This window comes from Anoplopoma fimbria, chromosome 13 (assembly GCF_027596085.1).
Source record: "Anoplopoma fimbria isolate UVic2021 breed Golden Eagle Sablefish chromosome 13, Afim_UVic_2022, whole genome shotgun sequence".
NCBI lineage: Eukaryota > Metazoa > Chordata > Actinopteri > Perciformes > Anoplopomatidae > Anoplopoma > Anoplopoma fimbria.
The window spans coordinates 4,804,203-4,822,997 of record NC_072461.1 but is presented as its reverse complement, the minus strand read 5'-3'; the positions used below and the strand labels follow the sequence as shown (position 1 = coordinate 4,822,997).

The following is an 18,795-nucleotide window of genomic DNA, read 5'->3' as shown; positions in this document are numbered from 1 at the left end:
AAATCTGTAAGTTAGACACATCCTTCTCTTTCTGCTATAATATTTGTGTCCCTTCACAATCATGATCTACCAACGGGAGGTAATTGTGGCTTAATTATGTGGTCGATGATCTATTTCTTATCTTTTCTTAAGGACGATAATTATGGTGCAGAGGAGATGGAGAACCTCAAGTCCCTGGTGTCAAACCTCCGTCAGCTCCTGAACCTCCAGCAAAAATACAATTGCAGACTTTCACTTTCAGTCTTTGAGAAGGTTTCGGTCTTATTTCATGACATATTCTAACTATATTTGAGTTCAAACAAGCTACTGATATCTCCAGAAGGAAACGTATATTCTATTAATCTGCAGGAACCAAAATAAAAATAGCTTTAATTGATTTCATTATGAAAATGAAAAAAAGATCTTACTTTTAAGTACATTGTGTCGATGTGTTTATAAGACATGTTAAGGGAGTTTTGCGTTGTTCCTATTTTTATGATTTTTCTTCTTTGTGAATTTGAAAGGGAAGTGTTCGTAGTGTTGCATTCTTCATGCTGGACAAAGTGCCGGCTCCGGAGCTGATTGCCGCCACAGTGGAGAGCAGTATCCTGCCGTATACTGAAGAGCATGAGATTATTTTAGATGAGCTACTTCTACAGTACATAAAGGTAAAACTCCATCACTGTCGAGCCCACTTGGAACAGACGTTTCATTTTTCAAATGCCTGATGATAAATATTTCTCCTCTCATCTTCACTAGGATCTGCTGGAGCGCTGTAGTTCTCAGACTACAACACTTTTCACAGAATGGGAAGCCAAAGCATTGGCTGTGCTGGCCTGCATGACTGATACTGACGTAAGTTTCTGTGACACTATTACAGTTACAAACATGTAGTTCACGGTATGTTTAAGGGTTTGTGAGGTCAAATACTTGAGTGAAAAACAGCCATAACAGCAGCAGAGTAACAAGAATCACTAAGATAGTAAAAATCAATAAAGTTTGTACCAGGATTCGCGACATCTCACATTATTGTATTTCCTACCAGCTGATGGTGGATGCTGTGCTGGAGATCATGCAGAAAGCTGTAGTGCCCTGGAGTAATGTGGTAGAAAAACTGGTTCAACAGTACCTGGAGATGGATGGACCAAAGTATGTTTACATTTTCCTCACCCAGATGTTTTCATACTGGAAAATATGTTAATATTATCCGTTTCTATAAATTATCTATTTACTGATGTATTCCCCAGACAAGAGCTTTTAAAGGAGAGTTACCGTCTGATGGAAATCAGGAAACTTCTCAGGGGCTATGGGATCCGCAACTTCAACCTCTCTAACAGCAATGAAATTATGGTAATTTTGAGCTGATTAATTATTTGACATTTTACTTCTGTTGTGCCTTCTTATGAACTTTCTGTCATACACTGTATATATTCCCAGGCACTGATTAGATACATCCTGAAGCAAGACTTGCCAATGTCCTTAGAAGACTCCCTGACATTAGCTGAAGCTTACAAACTTCCAACCTCGCAGATAAATTACTTGCATCTCATCCAGCTGATTGGCCTAGGCAAGGTATGCTCATCCACATGGAAATATGAAATCACCAAGATTAAATGTTTCTTTTTATGTTTCCATGACATACTGATAGGAAGTATTTTATGCTGCTTTCAGACGGAGGAAAGCGTGACGGTCCTGAAGAGGCTGTCCTCTGCAGAGGCAGAGTGTGTGATCGAGCGTCTCACATCCTGGGCTAGGCTGCAGCTGGAGGACAAGGCCCACATATCCGATGAGGTGAGGAGAGGGAAGATGTCCCGTGTCTGAAATAAAATTTAATTTGCATTTTACGTGCTTTTAATCACGGCTAAATTTCTGAATGCAATTTCCAGATCATTGAATTCATATGTTGTTGCATTTTAAGATGGTTTAAAGATTTAGAGCTTGTTTTTGCTGAGCATTACATGTCATTTCAACATTAAACCTGCAATTGACAGATTATATGATATACCAGGATTTTCCCTGCCTAGGAGCCTTTCCCTCAGCGTCTGTGATCATAGTTAAGATTATGCCTATGCAAATATGCCTCATAGTAGACCATACGTAAAATCTAAATCAATCACAGCCTGAACATCATAGAACAGCATAATTGTAAGCATATATTCATTCTCACATTTTATATATCTCAACTCTGTCTCTGTCTTCTCTGTCTTCCATAGCACAAGAAACACCAGATGGTCATAGCTCAGGTGTTGGTGGAGGCTCTGAAATACCTGCATATAATCCAAAAAAGTAAGTACAATACTGAAACATGAACAGCAGGGTGGCATAGTGAGTATGTGTCCACAGTCTCTGTCAGCAAACACCCATTCTTCTGAGTAACTCAATACATTCCTCTCAGTTCACGAAACAGTTCAAGGCTTGACATACATTCCTCTCAGTTCACGAAACAGTTCAAGGCTTGATATTGCCTATTCATTTATTTATCCCTTAATTGCGATCAGTTGACCAATCGTATTTCTTAGGCCACACATTTAATATCCTATCATTATAAAGGCTCTAAAACATATATTAATCTAAATTTGATGATATGATATTGATGCATTTTTAAAAAAGAAAATGTTTTTGTTTGTCAAATTCAAAACTTAAGTTTCCTTGCTTTGGAAAAACAATTTGTGGATTGTGAGAGAAGAGCAAAAATAAGAAACATTGGTAAATCCAAGACATCAACGGGTACTAACAAAATATTAAACATTTGTGAATGAAAACAAAATTAAGTGGGAATCTCTCACTGCTTGAGACCCAGTGATTGTCTAAACACAGTTTACAGACAAATAAAGGTAAAGGTCATGAACTTCTGCCTGAAAATCCTGATGTCTCAAAGGTTTCATGTCTTCCGTAGATGATGCTCTTAAAAGCATGGAGTGTGAAAACAACCTCATCATGTTCAAAGCCATTGCCCACCTACAGGTCAGTTTCATTTAAGACATTTTTAAGTGTAATTATCTAAATCTGTAAAAATCTGTTCTGTCATCATTTTTTTTCACCTGCAACCTCTATGTTTGTTTTTCAGGAGGACTTTGATGTTTTTTTCACCCCCTCCAACTATGAGGATCCAAACATTAGAAAGCAGATCCAGGAGCATCACATCACAGCCTATGAAAATACACATGGCCGCCGTTCATCTAAGGGGAAGGCTACGACAACTCCAGTTGTGGCTAATGACCCGGATGGCAAGACCAAGACCATCTCCACAGAAGCTGGCTTACGTCGTTTAGGAAGGCAGCTGCAGCGCACCGAACAGGAGCTCTGGTCTGACTTAGCACTACGAGCTCTGGGAGTGGGCAAGGTGGACAAGGCCCTCAAGATCCTCAGGTTTGCGTGTGTGGATGTTGTGTTTTGTGTATGAATCCAGGGGCCGGGCTTGCTGTTGTTTATTTCACCTTTGTGTTCTTAGTGAAAATATAGAGAAATTGTTTAAAAGTTTTTTTAATTCAGACTAAAAAAAAACATCCCTGTCCAGTGAGGCACAAGGAGAATATCCTATGATTTTCTTTGTCCTCTTCCTACATATCTTCAGTGAGCTGTATGAACACCACTATAACACCAACACAGGGAAGGTTTTGTTCACTGCTGCCAAGACTTTATGCCAGATGCTGGAGGCAGACGTCCCATGGTGCTTCCTGAAGACATGGACTTGCCAGCAGTCATCCATGATCTTGCCTGCCAGGCTATCACTGCATGCCACTCAGGTAAAGAACGCAGTGATGTTGCACAATCAATGATGTTCAATAACATTTAATGTTGGTCAATCAATGGCTGTTCTGTGAATCAGTGCTGGATTCGAAGTTTGTGGATTTGAAACAGTTTGGTTATTTGTTGTAAGCTTATTTGTTGTAAGTAATCCAAGTCTCACTGTCCAGTCGTATGCTCACTTCTTCCCAAACACATGCATTTTTGCTAACACGTTAGTATTTAAAACACTTTTGCATTGACAATCTCACTTCTCACAAGTTGGTGCGCTACTTATGCATGCAAATCCAAATTGTTTTAAGCAGTAAGGATTTAGCGAAAATGCATTTGTTTGGGAAGTGGTGAGCATACGACTGGATAAATGAGACTTATACCAAGTTTGAATACGGATGTTTTGATATAGTTTTTGATTATTTGCTCACGTGTAGGCAAACGAGAAAAACTAAATTTTTCTTTAAAAAATTCAAGGAACCACGATGTGAGTTATTGATATACAAATGATCATTTTGTTGGTGAAGTATTCCTTTAAACTCATTAAAAACCCAAAAAACATTACTAATCACACTAATGATACACAAACAGAAAAGCTGTAGAACAAGAAAAAAATTATAATTTCCAAAACACCTTTGTTTGCAAATCTGAAAGAGCATCCTGCCTAAATAGTTCATTGTGACAACAATTTTTTTCTCTGTGTGACAAATGTTCTCTGAGGGGGCTTGGCTGCTCTCTTTGCTTCAAGTAAAATATATATTAAAAAAAAAAAAAAAGTAATTATATGATAACTGTTGCAGATCTGCTCCTGGACTGTCTGGAGCTTTGCAAGTGCACACGGATAGCTATGGATGTCTATCATCAGTGTCAGCTATCAGACAACTATGGCTTTATAGCCAAGGTCAGTATATTTTCTTTCTCTATAGAATGATACTGTGTTTACTTTGTTTTGCTCTGATTTATGCTTGATATGTTATATGATATATTTTCTGCAAACATTTAAATCAGACATCTTATTTTGCAAATTAGAAACTGGGAATCTACCTGGTCAAAATTTTTAGATAGAGGATTCAGATAATAATAGTTTATTATTTTACGTAATTTTAAAGCGGGATGATTTTCAATTACAGTAAAATTCTAAATGTTTTGTTGGTAGTAGTTAAAATGTATTAATGTCCCCTCTTTACAAAGTTTTAAAATTAGCCAAATGCATATAATAAACGTTTGTATTTTAATTGTATAATGTCACAGGATTCAACCTTGGAGACAGAAAAAGATCCACATTCTCAGTGGAGTTTTCAGGATGTTTTTAGTGAAGACTGCATTGTTCTGGACCCAGTGTCTGCGCTTCCAGTCCAATATGAAATTACCAACTGCTTGCTGCCTGTTTCTCTGGGTAAGATGTTCAAATTATTCATCTATTCAATGTCTATTTACGATTTCATCAGCTTAGATAGTCTACTGCTAACTGGTCTCATCAGCTTATTACCAATCTTGCAGATACCAAACTTCACCCACTGGACTGTTCCTGTCTGGCACACTGCTCATTTGAAGACGGTCTGTACTTAAGTTTATATTTCATTGCTTCGCTTTGAATTTGTAATTTTGAAAGTTAACCTTGTGTCTTGCCTTGCCCGGATACAGGTTCAAACTACCTGCGACCCCTCCTGGGTCCCCTGGCCAACATTTTGCAGATGTTACAGGAGTGCAGTCAGCTGGAGCTGGCCCTCAGGGTGCTGGTCAACTCATACGGCAGCTGCCTGCAGCATGTCACCTCTAATGTCATGGACATAAAGCTTAGTGTACAGGTATGGCTTGTGTTTCTGGAACAATTGTACCATTATTATAGCTATAGCTTCTTGCCAAACTATATTGTAATGTGTATAGTGAAAATGTCATATGTGATAACTCTTCTTTCAGCTTTATGATACCCAAGAGCTTAAGAAGTACAATTTATGCTTAAATAATCTTCGAAAGACAACTACTTCGTCTCTGAATGCCGTTGCTGTGGCTCTCTTGAACAAGGTGAGACTGCTGAGACTGATGTGATGAGATGGTAATGGCCGATATATGTGTTTTAGTATGTTTTAAAATCACTGTCATGATGAAAATCATCTCTATTTATATCGGCTGCAGGTGTTCAACTGGAGGGTGGTTGATTGTGATTTGGCTATTGGTCTCTGTACACTCCTCTCCAAAGCAGAAGTCTTCAAAGTACTCTGGAAGGTTATTGACAACACCTGGCAAAACTATGACAAAATCTTGGTAGGCAATATTTTCACTGTTCTTCTGTATTTTATCGACAAACCTTTTTTATTTCTGTTTTTGATAATGAAAATTGCCTTTGATTGCTTCAGGCTGTGGCCAGGATTGGGGCTGATCTCTGCTGCTTGTATGGTGAGGCAGAGGAACAAGAGAAGTTTCACTCTGTCATCACTGATGCTGAATGGGGCATCAAGCTTGGCAAACTGGAGGTTTGTGGATAAAAATTATATATGTATTTCTATTCACATTATACTTCAAAAGTTGCTGTCACTCTTGACTTGATATTTAATGTGACTTGATGTTAACCATGCTGCTCCTGCTCGGCCACAGATATCCATCCAGCCAGTGTTCCGGCAGCGGCCTGAGATGAAGAGTAGTCTGATCCCTGACCTGGTGAAAAACCGGAGAATCAGCCCAGAGATTATCCTCCAGTACTGCAGGTCCGCTGTTCACTCTACAATGTCAAATTCTTCAATCTGTTTCAATGCATTTCATTAATGGTCCAGAACTGTCCCGATCAGTCTGGCAGTTTAGGATTCTTTTCCTCCCTGTGCTCACCCTCTGCTCCCGTCTGCAGCACCTTTGGTCTAGACCGTGACAGTGTGATCAACCAGTACATTACCACCTTACTGCTGCTCCAAGAGGACGAGGATGCTGCAGGGGACCCTGGCACAGGCCAGAAAGAGATGCAGCCTCTGTGTCATGCAGACGCACTGGAGCGGGTCCTGCAGATTATCCCGATGTTACACAACACCAGCGAGCTCACCGACAGTCTCTGTGCTGCCATATTCAAGGTAAGTGCATGGGGGACAAACTAGAAGATGGAGAACTTCAAATATTTTTCTTATTAACATGAGGGCTCTGTGTTAATGGTTTTTCATTGATTCAAGAAAAACGAACAACACGAGTGCTTATTTAATAGTAATAAAATATATATGCTTTTTATAGTGCCGCTTTTAAATGACAATAGACCTATTATTTTCTTACAGTTTCTAAAAACCAATTACTTTAATTTTGCTTTACTGTCGTAGTTAATGATTTAGTTGTTTCTATCCCAAACTAAATTACTAGCTATTCACCTTACTTGTAAAATGCACTTCTTGTACAGCTCAGCCCTTACAACTATGAGAGGATCGAAGTAGTCTTGAAGATCATAGAGGCAGCAGATGAGAATGTGACGACCTTTTCTGTTAGTCAGGTAAAAAGAACACACACTTTTAAATTAAACAGATCATTTTCTGCTAAATCTATTGTGCAGACTAGCAGCCAGTGTATTTAATTCCACAGGCAATGGGCCTCCTTCAACACCTGAAGTCCTACAAGCGCCACTCTCCTACCTCAGACGTGGAGAGCACCTATCTTCTGGAAAACGGACAGCTGCCAAACCTGCTGTCCAACAGCAGACTGCCCTTCCACCTGCTTATGCAGACCAAACATTTCTGGAAGATTATCTGTGAGTAACGAACTGTCAGTTGTCGTATTTTCATGCCTCAATATTATAGCTGACAAACTCAAAATACTCTGATTGCATTAGATCTAATGCAGTGTAATCTTAAAGGAAGGAATTATTCTTAACTCATTTGAGGTCCTTACATTTCAAATATTTTACCACTAGTGGATGATAGATGAAAACTTTAAACACTTGTTACTGTGTTTGAAATCTTTGTGTAGCTTCAGTTGGCAAATCTGTATTTGTATTATACATACCAGTTTGTGAGATATGTTAAGACTGAGGAAACTAAAATGTGTTTCTGTGTTTAGCCCCTGAGCTCAGCGAGGAGACCTTCCCTACACTTCTTTTGATTAGCAAACTGATGAAGGTAAAGCACACTAGTCTAAAGAAGTGGCCTGTATAATCATGAAAATAATAGATTCATCCAAAAAGTTTGACTGTTATTCAAAAACCTTCCTGTCTCATTCCAGGTGAGCCTCGACAAGTTATACATGTCAGCAGCAAACCATGTGTTTGAGAAGAAGATGAAGCCTTTACTGTTGGAGCAGAGGAAAAAGAGTCAGGGTCATGGCTACAATAGTGAGACTTTCAAGGTGGCCAAGACCATGATGAAGTACATCCACTGCATCCAGAGCCCGGAGTGGGCAGCTGCCACAGCCCACAAGATCACCCAAGAGCTGCCACCAGGTCTGACCTGCAGATAAGACACTGCTACTTCACCACTTGTGTGTTTGTATCTATGGACTGAATGGTTTGTTGTTCTCTGCAGGCCATGAGAAGACCCAGTCTCTTAGGTTCTGTTTGGCTCTTGGAGATGCCTGGCTGAAGGATCCAAACCTTGAGGTCAGTATTTGTGATTTTCACCTGCGGAAATTCTACAGTATAAACTTCACATATCTCATATCTTTATCTGGTTAGTTTGTTTATAAACTGGTTGGTTTCAATCTACTCCTCTCTAATTTTGAGTAGGAGGCGGCACGGGCCAGAGGGGAGACGTTTCTATCCAAGCTGAAACTGCAGTTCCAGCGCTCGGCTACTGAGAATACCTTGATAACCAGCCAGCTGAACAGCCCAGAGCATCTGAAGCTGACTGGGCTGCCAGCCAGGCTCATAGTGGCCCTGTATGAGCATGGTGGTGTGGAGCAGCGCTACAGAGACTCAGGAGGTCAAACTTATCCTGGTGAGCATGCGTTGACACAGTGTTCTGCTGGAGAAGCTGAAGTAAAGCATATAAAACCAGCTTCATGTGCTGAAGATGGCTACTGGGTTAAAATGTGTTATATCGTCTAGTTTGCTTTGCTCTGCTTTTTTTTCTTTTTTTTTTTACATTCAATTTTTTTACTGCTTTAAATAATTTTTTTCTTATTAACACTACACTATCTTGCTTCATAATGTGGGCCAAAAAAAGTTGTAAGTGGGAGAAATCAGCAGTGTTGAATCCTAATTTGAGCATTTACCTCTGAGCAGACATACATGCAGTGGTTAAGGAAATAGCCACCATCAACAACGTGGAGCTCCTGAAAATCCGTAACATGATGCTGGAAAAATGGATCTGCAAAACAGGCCCTGCTATCACCAAGGTATATCTCACTGAGCTTACCTAATTATAATCGCTTATCACTGTTTCTGTTCGTCTCCTGTTAATTGGCTTACATTGTATTTAAGTCCTTTGTGTAGAAACTTGATAAGATGTGTTTTTCTTTGATTAAGGATATTGGGAATCTTGACTGTGTCAGCAACATCGAGGAGGATCCAGACTTAATGAGGTAGAGACATAGCTGTTTCTTTTTTTGCAGCATTTCACCTCTGAATACTCTTTTGTAGAGTATCATGTTACGTTTATTATGTTTTTTTAAATGAAAGTTCAATAAAAAAGAAAGCACTCTGTTTTCTTCTAACCCTTTGAATCTGTGCTTAAATGTAATCACTGAGTCCTGATCCCTGAGATCAATGAATTTCTGTTGAAAATAATTATATTGATGTAAGTTTGTAATATCGATTTGTAAAGTACTTTTAATACACTGTACAGAACGTACAGTTTAAAACTGACAGTTGCCTTTCTATCACACATGCAATTTTTTCTTTCCCTGTTTAATTTGAAAGACAACATGATTTGGCCACAAGTTGTATCATCAAAATCTGTTGGCTTCTCTGTTTATTGTGTTTACTTGATGCTCTAAGGGTGGTGTACATGCTGCAGTCTTTCCCCATGGAGGATGCTGTCCGTCTTCTAAATCCTATCCTATCTGCCAAAACCTGGGTGAGTAATATATTGTAGTGAGTCAAAATTGGACAAAATTTCCAGAGAAAGTGACTTATATCCTTTTTTTTTGTTGTACTTCCTCCTCTAGCCCCTCAGCACTTCTGGGCCTCGTCTAACCTTCTGCCATCGGACTCGAGCACTGCTTTGTCTCGTCCGTCTCGCTGATTCGGCCACTCTGGAGGCTCAGTTGCAGATCCCCAAGACCAAAATTCAGTATGAGAAATCTGTTTGATAGTACTGATGGAATAATTAATTGCAAAGTTAATTTAAGGGGTGTGTAAGATGTGTTAATGTTTCTGTATTTTATACTCTCATGCAGGTACTACCTTAAGTGCTACATCTTTGTCTCTCAACTGGAGGCGTTAAACATCCCTTACACGGTGCAGTCGTTCCTCAGTAGCCCCAAAGAGGGCTTGGTTAAAGGGCTGTGGAAGAACCACAGTCATGAGCCGCAGGTACTTTCTAACTGAAAAGTTAAAACTATTCCAGCTTGTTACTTCATTTGTTAGAAATGTTGCACATAAACTGCACGCAGGAAAACTGAAGCACCCTTTGTCCTTCCAGGCGGTGCGGTTGGTGGCAGACCTGTGCTTGGAGTATCAGGTGTACGACCCTCAGCTGTGGAACAGTCTGCTTCAGAAGCTGCTTGGCTTCAATTTGGTGAGAGGATGTGCACCAGATTTTTTTTTTTTTTTTTTTACACAATTAGTTTCCATCAAGAAATCAATTTCTATAAACAAAAAACCATAATTGAACGCAGTATCTCAATCACTTTTTGTTTTTCTCCAGTCTTTGTAAAATTGTTGAAGGGGACTTTTAATAAAGTCAGCTTGGTTTTGCACTTGGTTTTCCCTCTCAGATCAGCCACCTCCAGAAGGTGCTAGAGGCAATAGTGGCTGTGCCTGCTCTGTGGGAGGTAACTTCAGACTTTATTTATTTTATTTAAAGAAATGCAAATAATGTTGGTATTTCCTCTGTTACTTCACACATGTCGCGTTTATAGTAAAGTACAATGTGGCACCAAACTGTATATGAGAAGTGCAACCTGCTCCGGAGCCAGGACTCAGATGGTCGGCCAGTTGCTGTTATTTCATTTTGACAGTCGAGATATAGACAGGAAATGTGCAGCTAAATGGCGAGTGACTTAACCACCAGCCCACAAATGAAAAATAAAAACACCTCCAACCATCACTGCTACAATATGACAAGTCATAATAGAGAAAAGGTTGCAAAAGCAATTTTATGTACTTTGTTTTCTTGCCAGATTTCCAGTTTCTCCAGGACCTGGAGGAGTATGATTCTGGCACCTTTTGTTTCAGGTACTGAGTTGTATTAGTGAATCCACTTCGATTGTCTTGAGGCTGACCGACATTTATTATACAATGTTTTGTAAGAATAATTGATGAGGATTGGCTAAAAGGTTGTTCATTCCAATTTCTTAGATTTGATATACACATTTGCACTGTTCAGTGTTCAGTATGCATCCTGAATGATCCTTACTGTCTGATGTGTTTCCTTCTTGACAGCCTCTGTTCCTCTGAGTCCTGATCAACAGGCAACACTCTACAGGACTTTTGTTCTCCTCCTCAAGTACGTTGTGCTTGTATTCAATCATTTACCAACCAAGTGTTCTGCATTCAGGACTACGTGGAACTTTCATGGACTGCTAGTGCTAAAATATGGTCATGCAAAACATGCATTGATATATTTAACTCTGCATGGGTGTCAAAGTTTTGAAAAACGATATCATTCTGTGACACTTCAGTCTGTTTTATGCACACAGGTTTGATTTACTGAATGTTGAAATTTGTTTACAAAGAAAGCAGTGATGACCGGAATAATATGTCATATTCTCTTCATGTTTATTTCAAACGTCCTGCCACACATCTTTCTTCCCAAGGTGCCCTTTCCTGTTGAGTCTGGACCTGATTGGAATTGCCAATCGCTTCGCACAGTTCAATCTGCCGGCCCTTGCCCTGGGAACACTCCTTCTTGTCCCCTGTGCCAATAAAAAGGCTCAGCAGATTCAAGTGAGTACCTCCATGTCATTACAACATGTTAGCAGGAATCGTTTGAAAGATCTGTATCTTTTTTTTTTATCACAATCACAGTGTCAAACTCAACACTGTGTTTTTTCTGTTTCCAGGGCTTTCTGTCTGTGTGTAACCCGGTCACTGTCCTTGAGCAGGTGGAAGAGCTCATGAACACTGGGGAACTAGCTGGAGTTCCCTCACAGGTTAGATGTCGGTTTAGGTTATACCACTATACCATTTACAATAGAAGCAACATTTCAGTTGTTTTCATCATTTACTTATCAAACTGACAATTCAACTGCTTTCACAATACTAAAATTGACACTTCAGCTTAATTCAATTCTTACACTTAAACTGAAACGTGAAGCTCTTTCAGCACTTTCATTTTAACAGCTATTTCAACCAACTTGTTTGTATTTCAAATGCACCTTAAACTATCTCGGTTTTTCAGCTATTTGAACACAAACTGTAGTGTAAAGTAGGTGTATATGTCCAAACTGGACATATACACCTGCAAACATATTCCTTTGAATATTAAATATTTTTAAATTGCTATATAAATATAAACATATAACGTTCACAACTGTTTTTGAAACCGATCCTGTAACAAAATACGTATTGCCACGCTACAGAGTTTGGGTATGTGTGTGTATCAGCCCTAGCAACAGTAAAGCATTGAAACAGGAAACTATTTAGAATAGATGTAATGATGTGAAGATGTTAAAGACGTTGTCCATTACTTTTTGTTTCAACGCATTGACGTGTTATTGTTGCCTGTATGATTCCTCAGATCAGGGAGACTGTTTTAACATTCATCAGTCAAAATGGACAGCACCAGAAACTGCTGAAAACCAAACACTTCAAGCATCTGAAGCAGCTCATTGTGTCGAGTGGCCGACCGAACCAGGTGAAAGAGTTGGTGGACTACCTGATCAGCCAGAACTGGTAAGTTTTTGTAAGGGAAGCAACATAAACGTCGATATAAAGAACAGTTTTCTGTATGTTACATGCATAACAGCATATCTAAAAGTATGATCAAAATAGGATTAGACTAATAAAAATCTACTGTTGTTCATAACCATAAATACAGCAGGTATGCAGTACATGCAACACATTGCAATAAAAATCATGTTTAATGATTGCATTTTGATGCAATTTTTATTGCCAGTGTATTCATCCCTTCAAACTTTTGATTTATCTGACATTTAGCGGCACAATCTGTGAGACGCACAGCTTCCTCCAGCATCCCATCAGAGTCTGTGTAGTCTACATTACATTTAGTGACATGTGGCTTAGTTAACACGCTCTGGAATTTGGACCATGTGGGCTTTACCTTGAATTACAGATGAGTTGATAAAAATTCCTCTACACAGTATGTAGATGACATCTTTCCCAAATACAATATATTTAACAGAATATTGTCAGTTTTACATCAGACTTATCCTGTGAAGGCACAGTCTCAGTGTGTTGAATTGATAAATTGCTTTTCCAGTCTTGCTGACCACCGTCTGGTGTCTCAAGACTTTTGACAGATAACGACCAAAACAAAAACCCACTGTATGCGTCTGACTTTTTCAAATGCAGGATTTGAGTTCCTCAAGTCATATTATTTTCATCTGCTCTTCAGTCAGGAAGATGCCGACTCACTCGCTTGTGAGTACATGAAACACAGAGAGCATCAAAGAGGGAAAACTATGACAAACGGCTCCCCTTCACCAAGCTGCCTGAAGGTAACCGAAGTGGACCCAGTTTAGCCTGCGATAGAGGAGAGATATTATTTTGTTATTGTCATTTAAATAGTTGTATTCATCATATTATTGCAGTTCAGATTGTGTAGCTTTTGTATTTCACCATTATATGTTTAATTATTGATCTGTAATAGAAACAAAACAGATCTGTAATTCTACTTTAATTTGTTTTTTCAGGAGTTCCTCAACATGCAAAATGGAGTGTCAGGATGAACAGACATTATTTCTGCAGCTGTATTTATATATTCTTACTTTTTCTCTCTTGGGCTGTGATGCAATATTTGCACTTCTATCTATATTTCCATTGTGCATGTAATATTTGGAATAAATGCTTTTCATTATTGATGTGTAGTGGAATTCTGGAAAAAAGATCAATATAAAAAATGTAAAGGCTATGAATCTTTATTTTATTTTATTTTATTATCTACTAGCTTGATTATGTGTATATCGTTATAACTGCTGGCTAACATGCGGTAGAAGAAACATTTCTAAGACAACAATTTGCAGCTGAAAATAATTCACATCTTTTAAGAGTCTAAAAAGAAATACATTTATGTCTGAGAGATGAAATGACTGAAATGTCGAATACAAAAAAAATAGCTACATTACTGTTGCCTACTTTAAAGGCTTGGGCAGATTTTCTCTGTTTTGGTGCATACACACAAATGAAATAGTAAGTAAATGTTTTGTAGGCTGTTTTCAACCTTGATTTTTTTTTTTAATTTAGGTTCACTCTATTTTTGTTGCAAAATGTTTTACTTTCACCCTTGTAAAACATCCTGCCTCAGTACAATTATTTTAACTCAACTCTCGAGTCTAAATTTAGAAATAAACAAGGGAGGGGTATTTTTTGAGATCCTTATCATTCTTGATGGAAGACTTCCCTTTTTTAGTTATGAAAGTTACCTACTACCCACTTGATATTTCAAGTGGGTAGTAGGTAACCACACTGAGGCACCTCTGACTTCTGCCCACAGGGGAGTATTATTCTAAATAATTCATGCATATACAGCTCTGCATTTTTTCATTGCGGATAAAACTCATACTTAGTCAATGTTCAGCTTATACTTGATAAACCATGATGTACACACATATACCAAAGGGTTCATGGAGTTGATTTGGTAGTTAGAAAGTGAACCACATGCACTGTTCTTTGAGAAGCTGCTTGCGGTTTGATTCATAGGATGAGGAAGGAAAGAAACCTCATTTTAATACAGTGAAGTCAGCCAAATTTTTAGTCCCAGTGAGGTAATTTCTTTTTTAATTTGACTTGACCTTTAATAATGATGATTGCTGCATGGGAAGCTGTGTGACAACTTCCCTTTGTGTTTATCCTAAATGAATACAATGTATGGAAGTTTAATGACAGCAAGTAGAGTGGAATATCAAACAAATTAGATGTTGTGTTAGCAAAATGGTTTCTATAGAGTCACGTTTTTAAAATCTGTAGTTATTTATGTTGTTGGTGGTAGGTTACTCTTTTGCATTGCTTGCATATATGATTCAATATTTTCTATATTAATCTGTTATTTAAGGTTATTACCTACATGTAAGGTAGTTGAATTTACTTTTGGTCAAAAATATTTGAAGAGGAGGTTTTCCTTTTTAAATCTGAAAGGACCTCTATAAACATCATTAATATGACTTCGTATCATAATGATCATAGATTGCCTGGTATGAGAAAGCTATGAGACATTATAAAAACTTTTTATCATCGCAGTTGATATGTATGTTTCCATAATAATGAGTCAGTTTTCACAGGATTAAAAGATTATATTTTATTTATAAGCTGGTATTAGTATGAAACAATGTCTGGTTAATGCATTACATTCTTTGCAGTAAATAGATATTGGATAACTACTGTATATGAGAAGTAAGAAATAGCATATTGTTGGCTATAGCACTTGCTTGACAATTTTGAAAGAAACATGTCACTTTAAGTAAACATTTTTGCTACGGAGCTGCATCCATCTTAATGGTGTCCGGGTGTGTGATCACAGGTGGCTGAGCGACTGGGAGCCTGTTTCCCGAGTCTTCTTCTCTGTACTTTCATTCGTGTCTGTCTGGGGTAGATGAAGAGCTTTCCTGCAGAAGTTCTTGAAGACAGGGCTGGAGAAGTAGTAAACGACAGGATCCAACACGCTGTTAAGATAGGTCAGGCTAATGGTGATGAAAAACACGATGGTCATGTTTTCCAGAGCAGGGCAGACTTCAGAATGGGGGAGCTTGCTGACTAATTGGTGGGTCTGGATCCAAATCAGCAGCTGCGCGATGTTGCTTGGTAGGTAGCAAACGATGAAGAGCACTGCCACAACAATGATGAACCAAAGAGCCTTCCTAATCTTTGCCTGCTGGGACAACTGTCTCTTTCTCAGGTGGCGAATAATGTTGAATGTGCAGTAGAGAACCACAAGCAGAGGTATATAGAAGATAAAAAGAAACTCAAACTTGTGCCAGTTCAGATTATGGTGCATTTCAGTATCAACCCTGAAGCTCTCACAGTGGGTTGTGTTGATATGTTTCAGATTAACGACATGAACTGTCATTGAGATGGTGAACAACCATAAAACAAGTGCTCCACACATGGCTTTGGAGACACTCAGAGAGTTGATGGGATGATGGGGATGAACCACACGCATGTACCTGTCCAGAGCGATAGCCATCAAGAAGAGGGTACTTCCACTGCGGTTCATTGCCAACATGAAGAGGCAGATGTTGCACAGAGCGTCTCCAAACTTCCACTTGATCTTCGAGATGTAGTAGATGGCACGGAAAGGCAAAGCCATGTTGAGCAGAAAATCAGCCATTGCCAGGTTGAAGAGTAACACGGTGCTGCTCTTCCATGGCCTCATGTGGAAGCAGAAGACCCAGAGAGCCAAACCATTTCCAAGGACTCCAAAAACAAACTCTGTCAGCAGCACTGGTGGCAGCACACTGGTCAACAGAGTTCCATTGAAATCGCAATGCATGTTAACTTACGTGCTTCCTCACTGGCTGCAGATCAGAGAACTAACATCTTGACAAATGTCTGCATTTTAAAGGGAAACTTCTGAACCAAAAAAAGTGTTGTGTGGTTTATGCATTTACAGGAAGCCCAATGCAGAAGGTTCTGCTTTTCATTAAGTGTTACACACAAGGTAATCTATATTTCCCCAAACATGCTATATTTCTCCAGAAAGCTGCAAAGGGTAGGCTAATTACTGCAGAGGGACCAGAGAGTAAGGAACAGTATCACTTCACAATAACCTTGCATGTGGAAACCTACAGTATTTACCCTTAAGTCTAGTGTAAAAATCCTTAATGAGTTGTATATTTAATTGCATCAATCTTCAATTAAAATCAAACCACTGGAATAAAGTCTGCAATCATCCATGTTGGGAACCCCTCCCCTGGAAGTTAATTCACCTCTTTGCTGGTATGCATTATGATGCATACCAGCAAAAAAAGACTGGGAGACTGCTGAGGATTGAGTAGAATTACCAGGCAAATCAAAGTGCATACATTCACATTCTGCACAAATAAGTCTTTCAGACAGTAACTTATGGGCAGCAGCCATGTGAAGTAAACCCAAATGGTAATGCTTTTGGGTCTGTTGAGTTTAATGAGCTCACAGCCTCCCTAAGAGGAAGATCAGTGTGTTAGTGTGACTTCCTGTGGGTATATTAGCTGTCATGTTGGGTGTCTTCTCAACAGCACTGCTGAGGCAGAGGAACATGTTAAAATATCAACTTACTGAGACCGGAGTGAACACTATATAGACTCGCCTGTAAGTGCAGGCGTGAATGTAGATTCCTGTTGGTGCACACGCACATGCCTGCATGTCTGTGTTTATATTTAATACATTTGTGTGCGGCTGCGGACATTGGCAGAGATATACATTAATGTATTTAGAGTTTACAATTACTATTACTAATTCTTCTGCACTGGCTGAAGTGTGATGGTTTTAAACAGCATGGTGTAAGACTGGTGTGATTTTTATTTAAAGTATAATCAACTGAATGTATCAATTGACTTTTCCTATACATCTTGGGGGCACAAATACCTGCAACCATATGAGCTGCTCTGCTAAATACAGTCCCGAAACGTTGATTTTGAAATATTATTGAGTTTGCTTGAATGCCATAACATTGTTTGTAATAATATGGTCAATAGTACGATGCTTTAAAGTTATGGCCTGGCCCATGTTTCCATGTGTCACAGCAGTCTACCCTAATCTGAGCATCATTTCCTGGTTCCTTATTCCACCACTACTTCACTGTTATTATAAAATCAGATGCAATCTCAGGCTTATCAGAGTAAAAAAAATGATAATCCTCATGTGTTTTCATTTCATTCAGGTGACGTCACTGTATGCAGCTGAGAGAAACGGACGGATGAGCGTGCCTCGCCAAAAAAAGAACCGAAACACACAGCATAATGTATAAAAAGGAAAAGTCTGATGCAAAACACTCATCTGCGATGATGTCTGAGGCAGAAGAGATGATGATGATTTCCTCCACCTTGGGGGAGGATCTATCTACGTAACGCAGTCATTGCTCTTCCTCCTTCAGCCGCGATGCAGCACCAGCAATGAAGCCGCAGCTTGGAGATGTCCCACAGAGACTATGGCGTCTAGATAGAAGAGGACGCTGATATATTTACTCTAGCCTGAATGTTTTTTGTGTCTTAATTTGTTTGTTTTTTCTTGTGAAACCGTCATTGTCAAAACTAGAGGATGAACAGCATGAGGCATGTGCCCACACGGGTGAAGAGACTGCGGGACTCGGCGTGTTAAAGCTCACGTTGGGGACCTGCGCCTTTTAAAAGCCTGATGTGGCTTCACTTGGCAACCGTGTGTGTGTGTGTGTGTATGTGTGGTACTCGCAGTGAAGGCTACCGCATAGGCCACATTTCCAATTAACACCTTGAATTTGGAATTGAATGGATTGTGAATTAAAGGGGCAGTTCACGCCAAAAGGCGAGATACAAGTTTTACCCTCTTACCTGTAGTACATAAATCCAGATTTTGTTTTTGAGTGAGTTGCCATCTTTTAAAAATGTCAAAAATGCAGTTTTGGTCTGCATTGTGAAGCCTGAGGTTTGGTAGGAAAAAACTATTCATGATCTGGCAAGGAAGATTCTGTATAACTATTGAAACATATTTCTTGTGTTTTACACTGAGTCTTACCCAACAGCTTTACAGTGCATTTGAAATTTGAGAAAATGCAGCAACTGCAATAAGCCACAGGACACTGGTGTAACTCACCACTTTTAGGACAGCTTAGAAAAGAATTTGTGGCCGGATCAGACAAAACCATCAACTTACTGTTGCTTGCA

At 39.1% G+C, this 18,795-nt stretch overlaps 2 protein-coding genes across 2 annotated transcripts in view; one reads left to right on the top strand and one right to left on the bottom strand.

Moving 5' to 3' along the window:
• Positions 1–13,836, top strand: part of kntc1 (kinetochore associated 1) — a 20,093-nt gene extending 6,257 nt beyond the window's left edge. Inside the window, 42 exon segments of the mRNA XM_054610852.1 lie at positions 1–6; positions 133–252; positions 504–647; positions 739–834; positions 1,025–1,128; positions 1,227–1,329; positions 1,417–1,551; positions 1,651–1,770; positions 2,193–2,265; positions 2,876–2,943; positions 3,047–3,348; positions 3,554–3,639; positions 3,642–3,725; positions 4,518–4,618; positions 4,969–5,113; positions 5,218–5,274; positions 5,362–5,525; positions 5,638–5,742; positions 5,854–5,982; positions 6,075–6,191; positions 6,313–6,422; positions 6,560–6,776; positions 7,091–7,180; positions 7,270–7,435; positions 7,744–7,802; positions 7,906–8,122; positions 8,205–8,278; positions 8,405–8,615; positions 8,903–9,015; positions 9,146–9,201; positions 9,617–9,695; positions 9,787–9,911; positions 10,018–10,153; positions 10,263–10,358; positions 10,558–10,614; positions 10,963–11,017; positions 11,225–11,288; positions 11,599–11,728; positions 11,845–11,934; positions 12,522–12,676; positions 13,359–13,461; positions 13,657–13,836. The exon segment at positions 1–6 is cut by the window's left edge and continues 66 nt beyond it. Coding sequence (XP_054466827.1) covers positions 1–6; positions 133–252; positions 504–647; positions 739–834; positions 1,025–1,128; positions 1,227–1,329; positions 1,417–1,551; positions 1,651–1,770; positions 2,193–2,265; positions 2,876–2,943; positions 3,047–3,348; positions 3,554–3,639; positions 3,642–3,725; positions 4,518–4,618; positions 4,969–5,113; positions 5,218–5,274; positions 5,362–5,525; positions 5,638–5,742; positions 5,854–5,982; positions 6,075–6,191; positions 6,313–6,422; positions 6,560–6,776; positions 7,091–7,180; positions 7,270–7,435; positions 7,744–7,802; positions 7,906–8,122; positions 8,205–8,278; positions 8,405–8,615; positions 8,903–9,015; positions 9,146–9,201; positions 9,617–9,695; positions 9,787–9,911; positions 10,018–10,153; positions 10,263–10,358; positions 10,558–10,614; positions 10,963–11,017; positions 11,225–11,288; positions 11,599–11,728; positions 11,845–11,934; positions 12,522–12,676; positions 13,359–13,461; positions 13,657–13,692 — 4,698 coding nt within the window. The 3' untranslated portion in view covers positions 13,693–13,836.
• A 1,406-nt stretch (positions 13,837–15,242) lies between these two features.
• Positions 15,243–16,474, bottom strand: LOC129101639 (hydroxycarboxylic acid receptor 3-like). Its single transcript, XM_054611529.1, has one exon. It carries the CDS (start codon positions 16,446–16,448, stop codon positions 15,474–15,476), a length of 975 nt encoding a protein of 324 aa, XP_054467504.1. The 5' UTR covers positions 16,449–16,474; the 3' UTR covers positions 15,243–15,473.
• Between the last annotated feature and the right edge of the window lie 2,321 nt (positions 16,475–18,795).

What these genes read in the sequence shown, in the direction of transcription:
- LOC129101639 (XM_054611529.1), bottom strand. Translation starts at nt 16,448, where the DNA reads ATGCATTGCGATTTCAATGGAACTCTGTTGACCAGTGTGCTGCCACCA.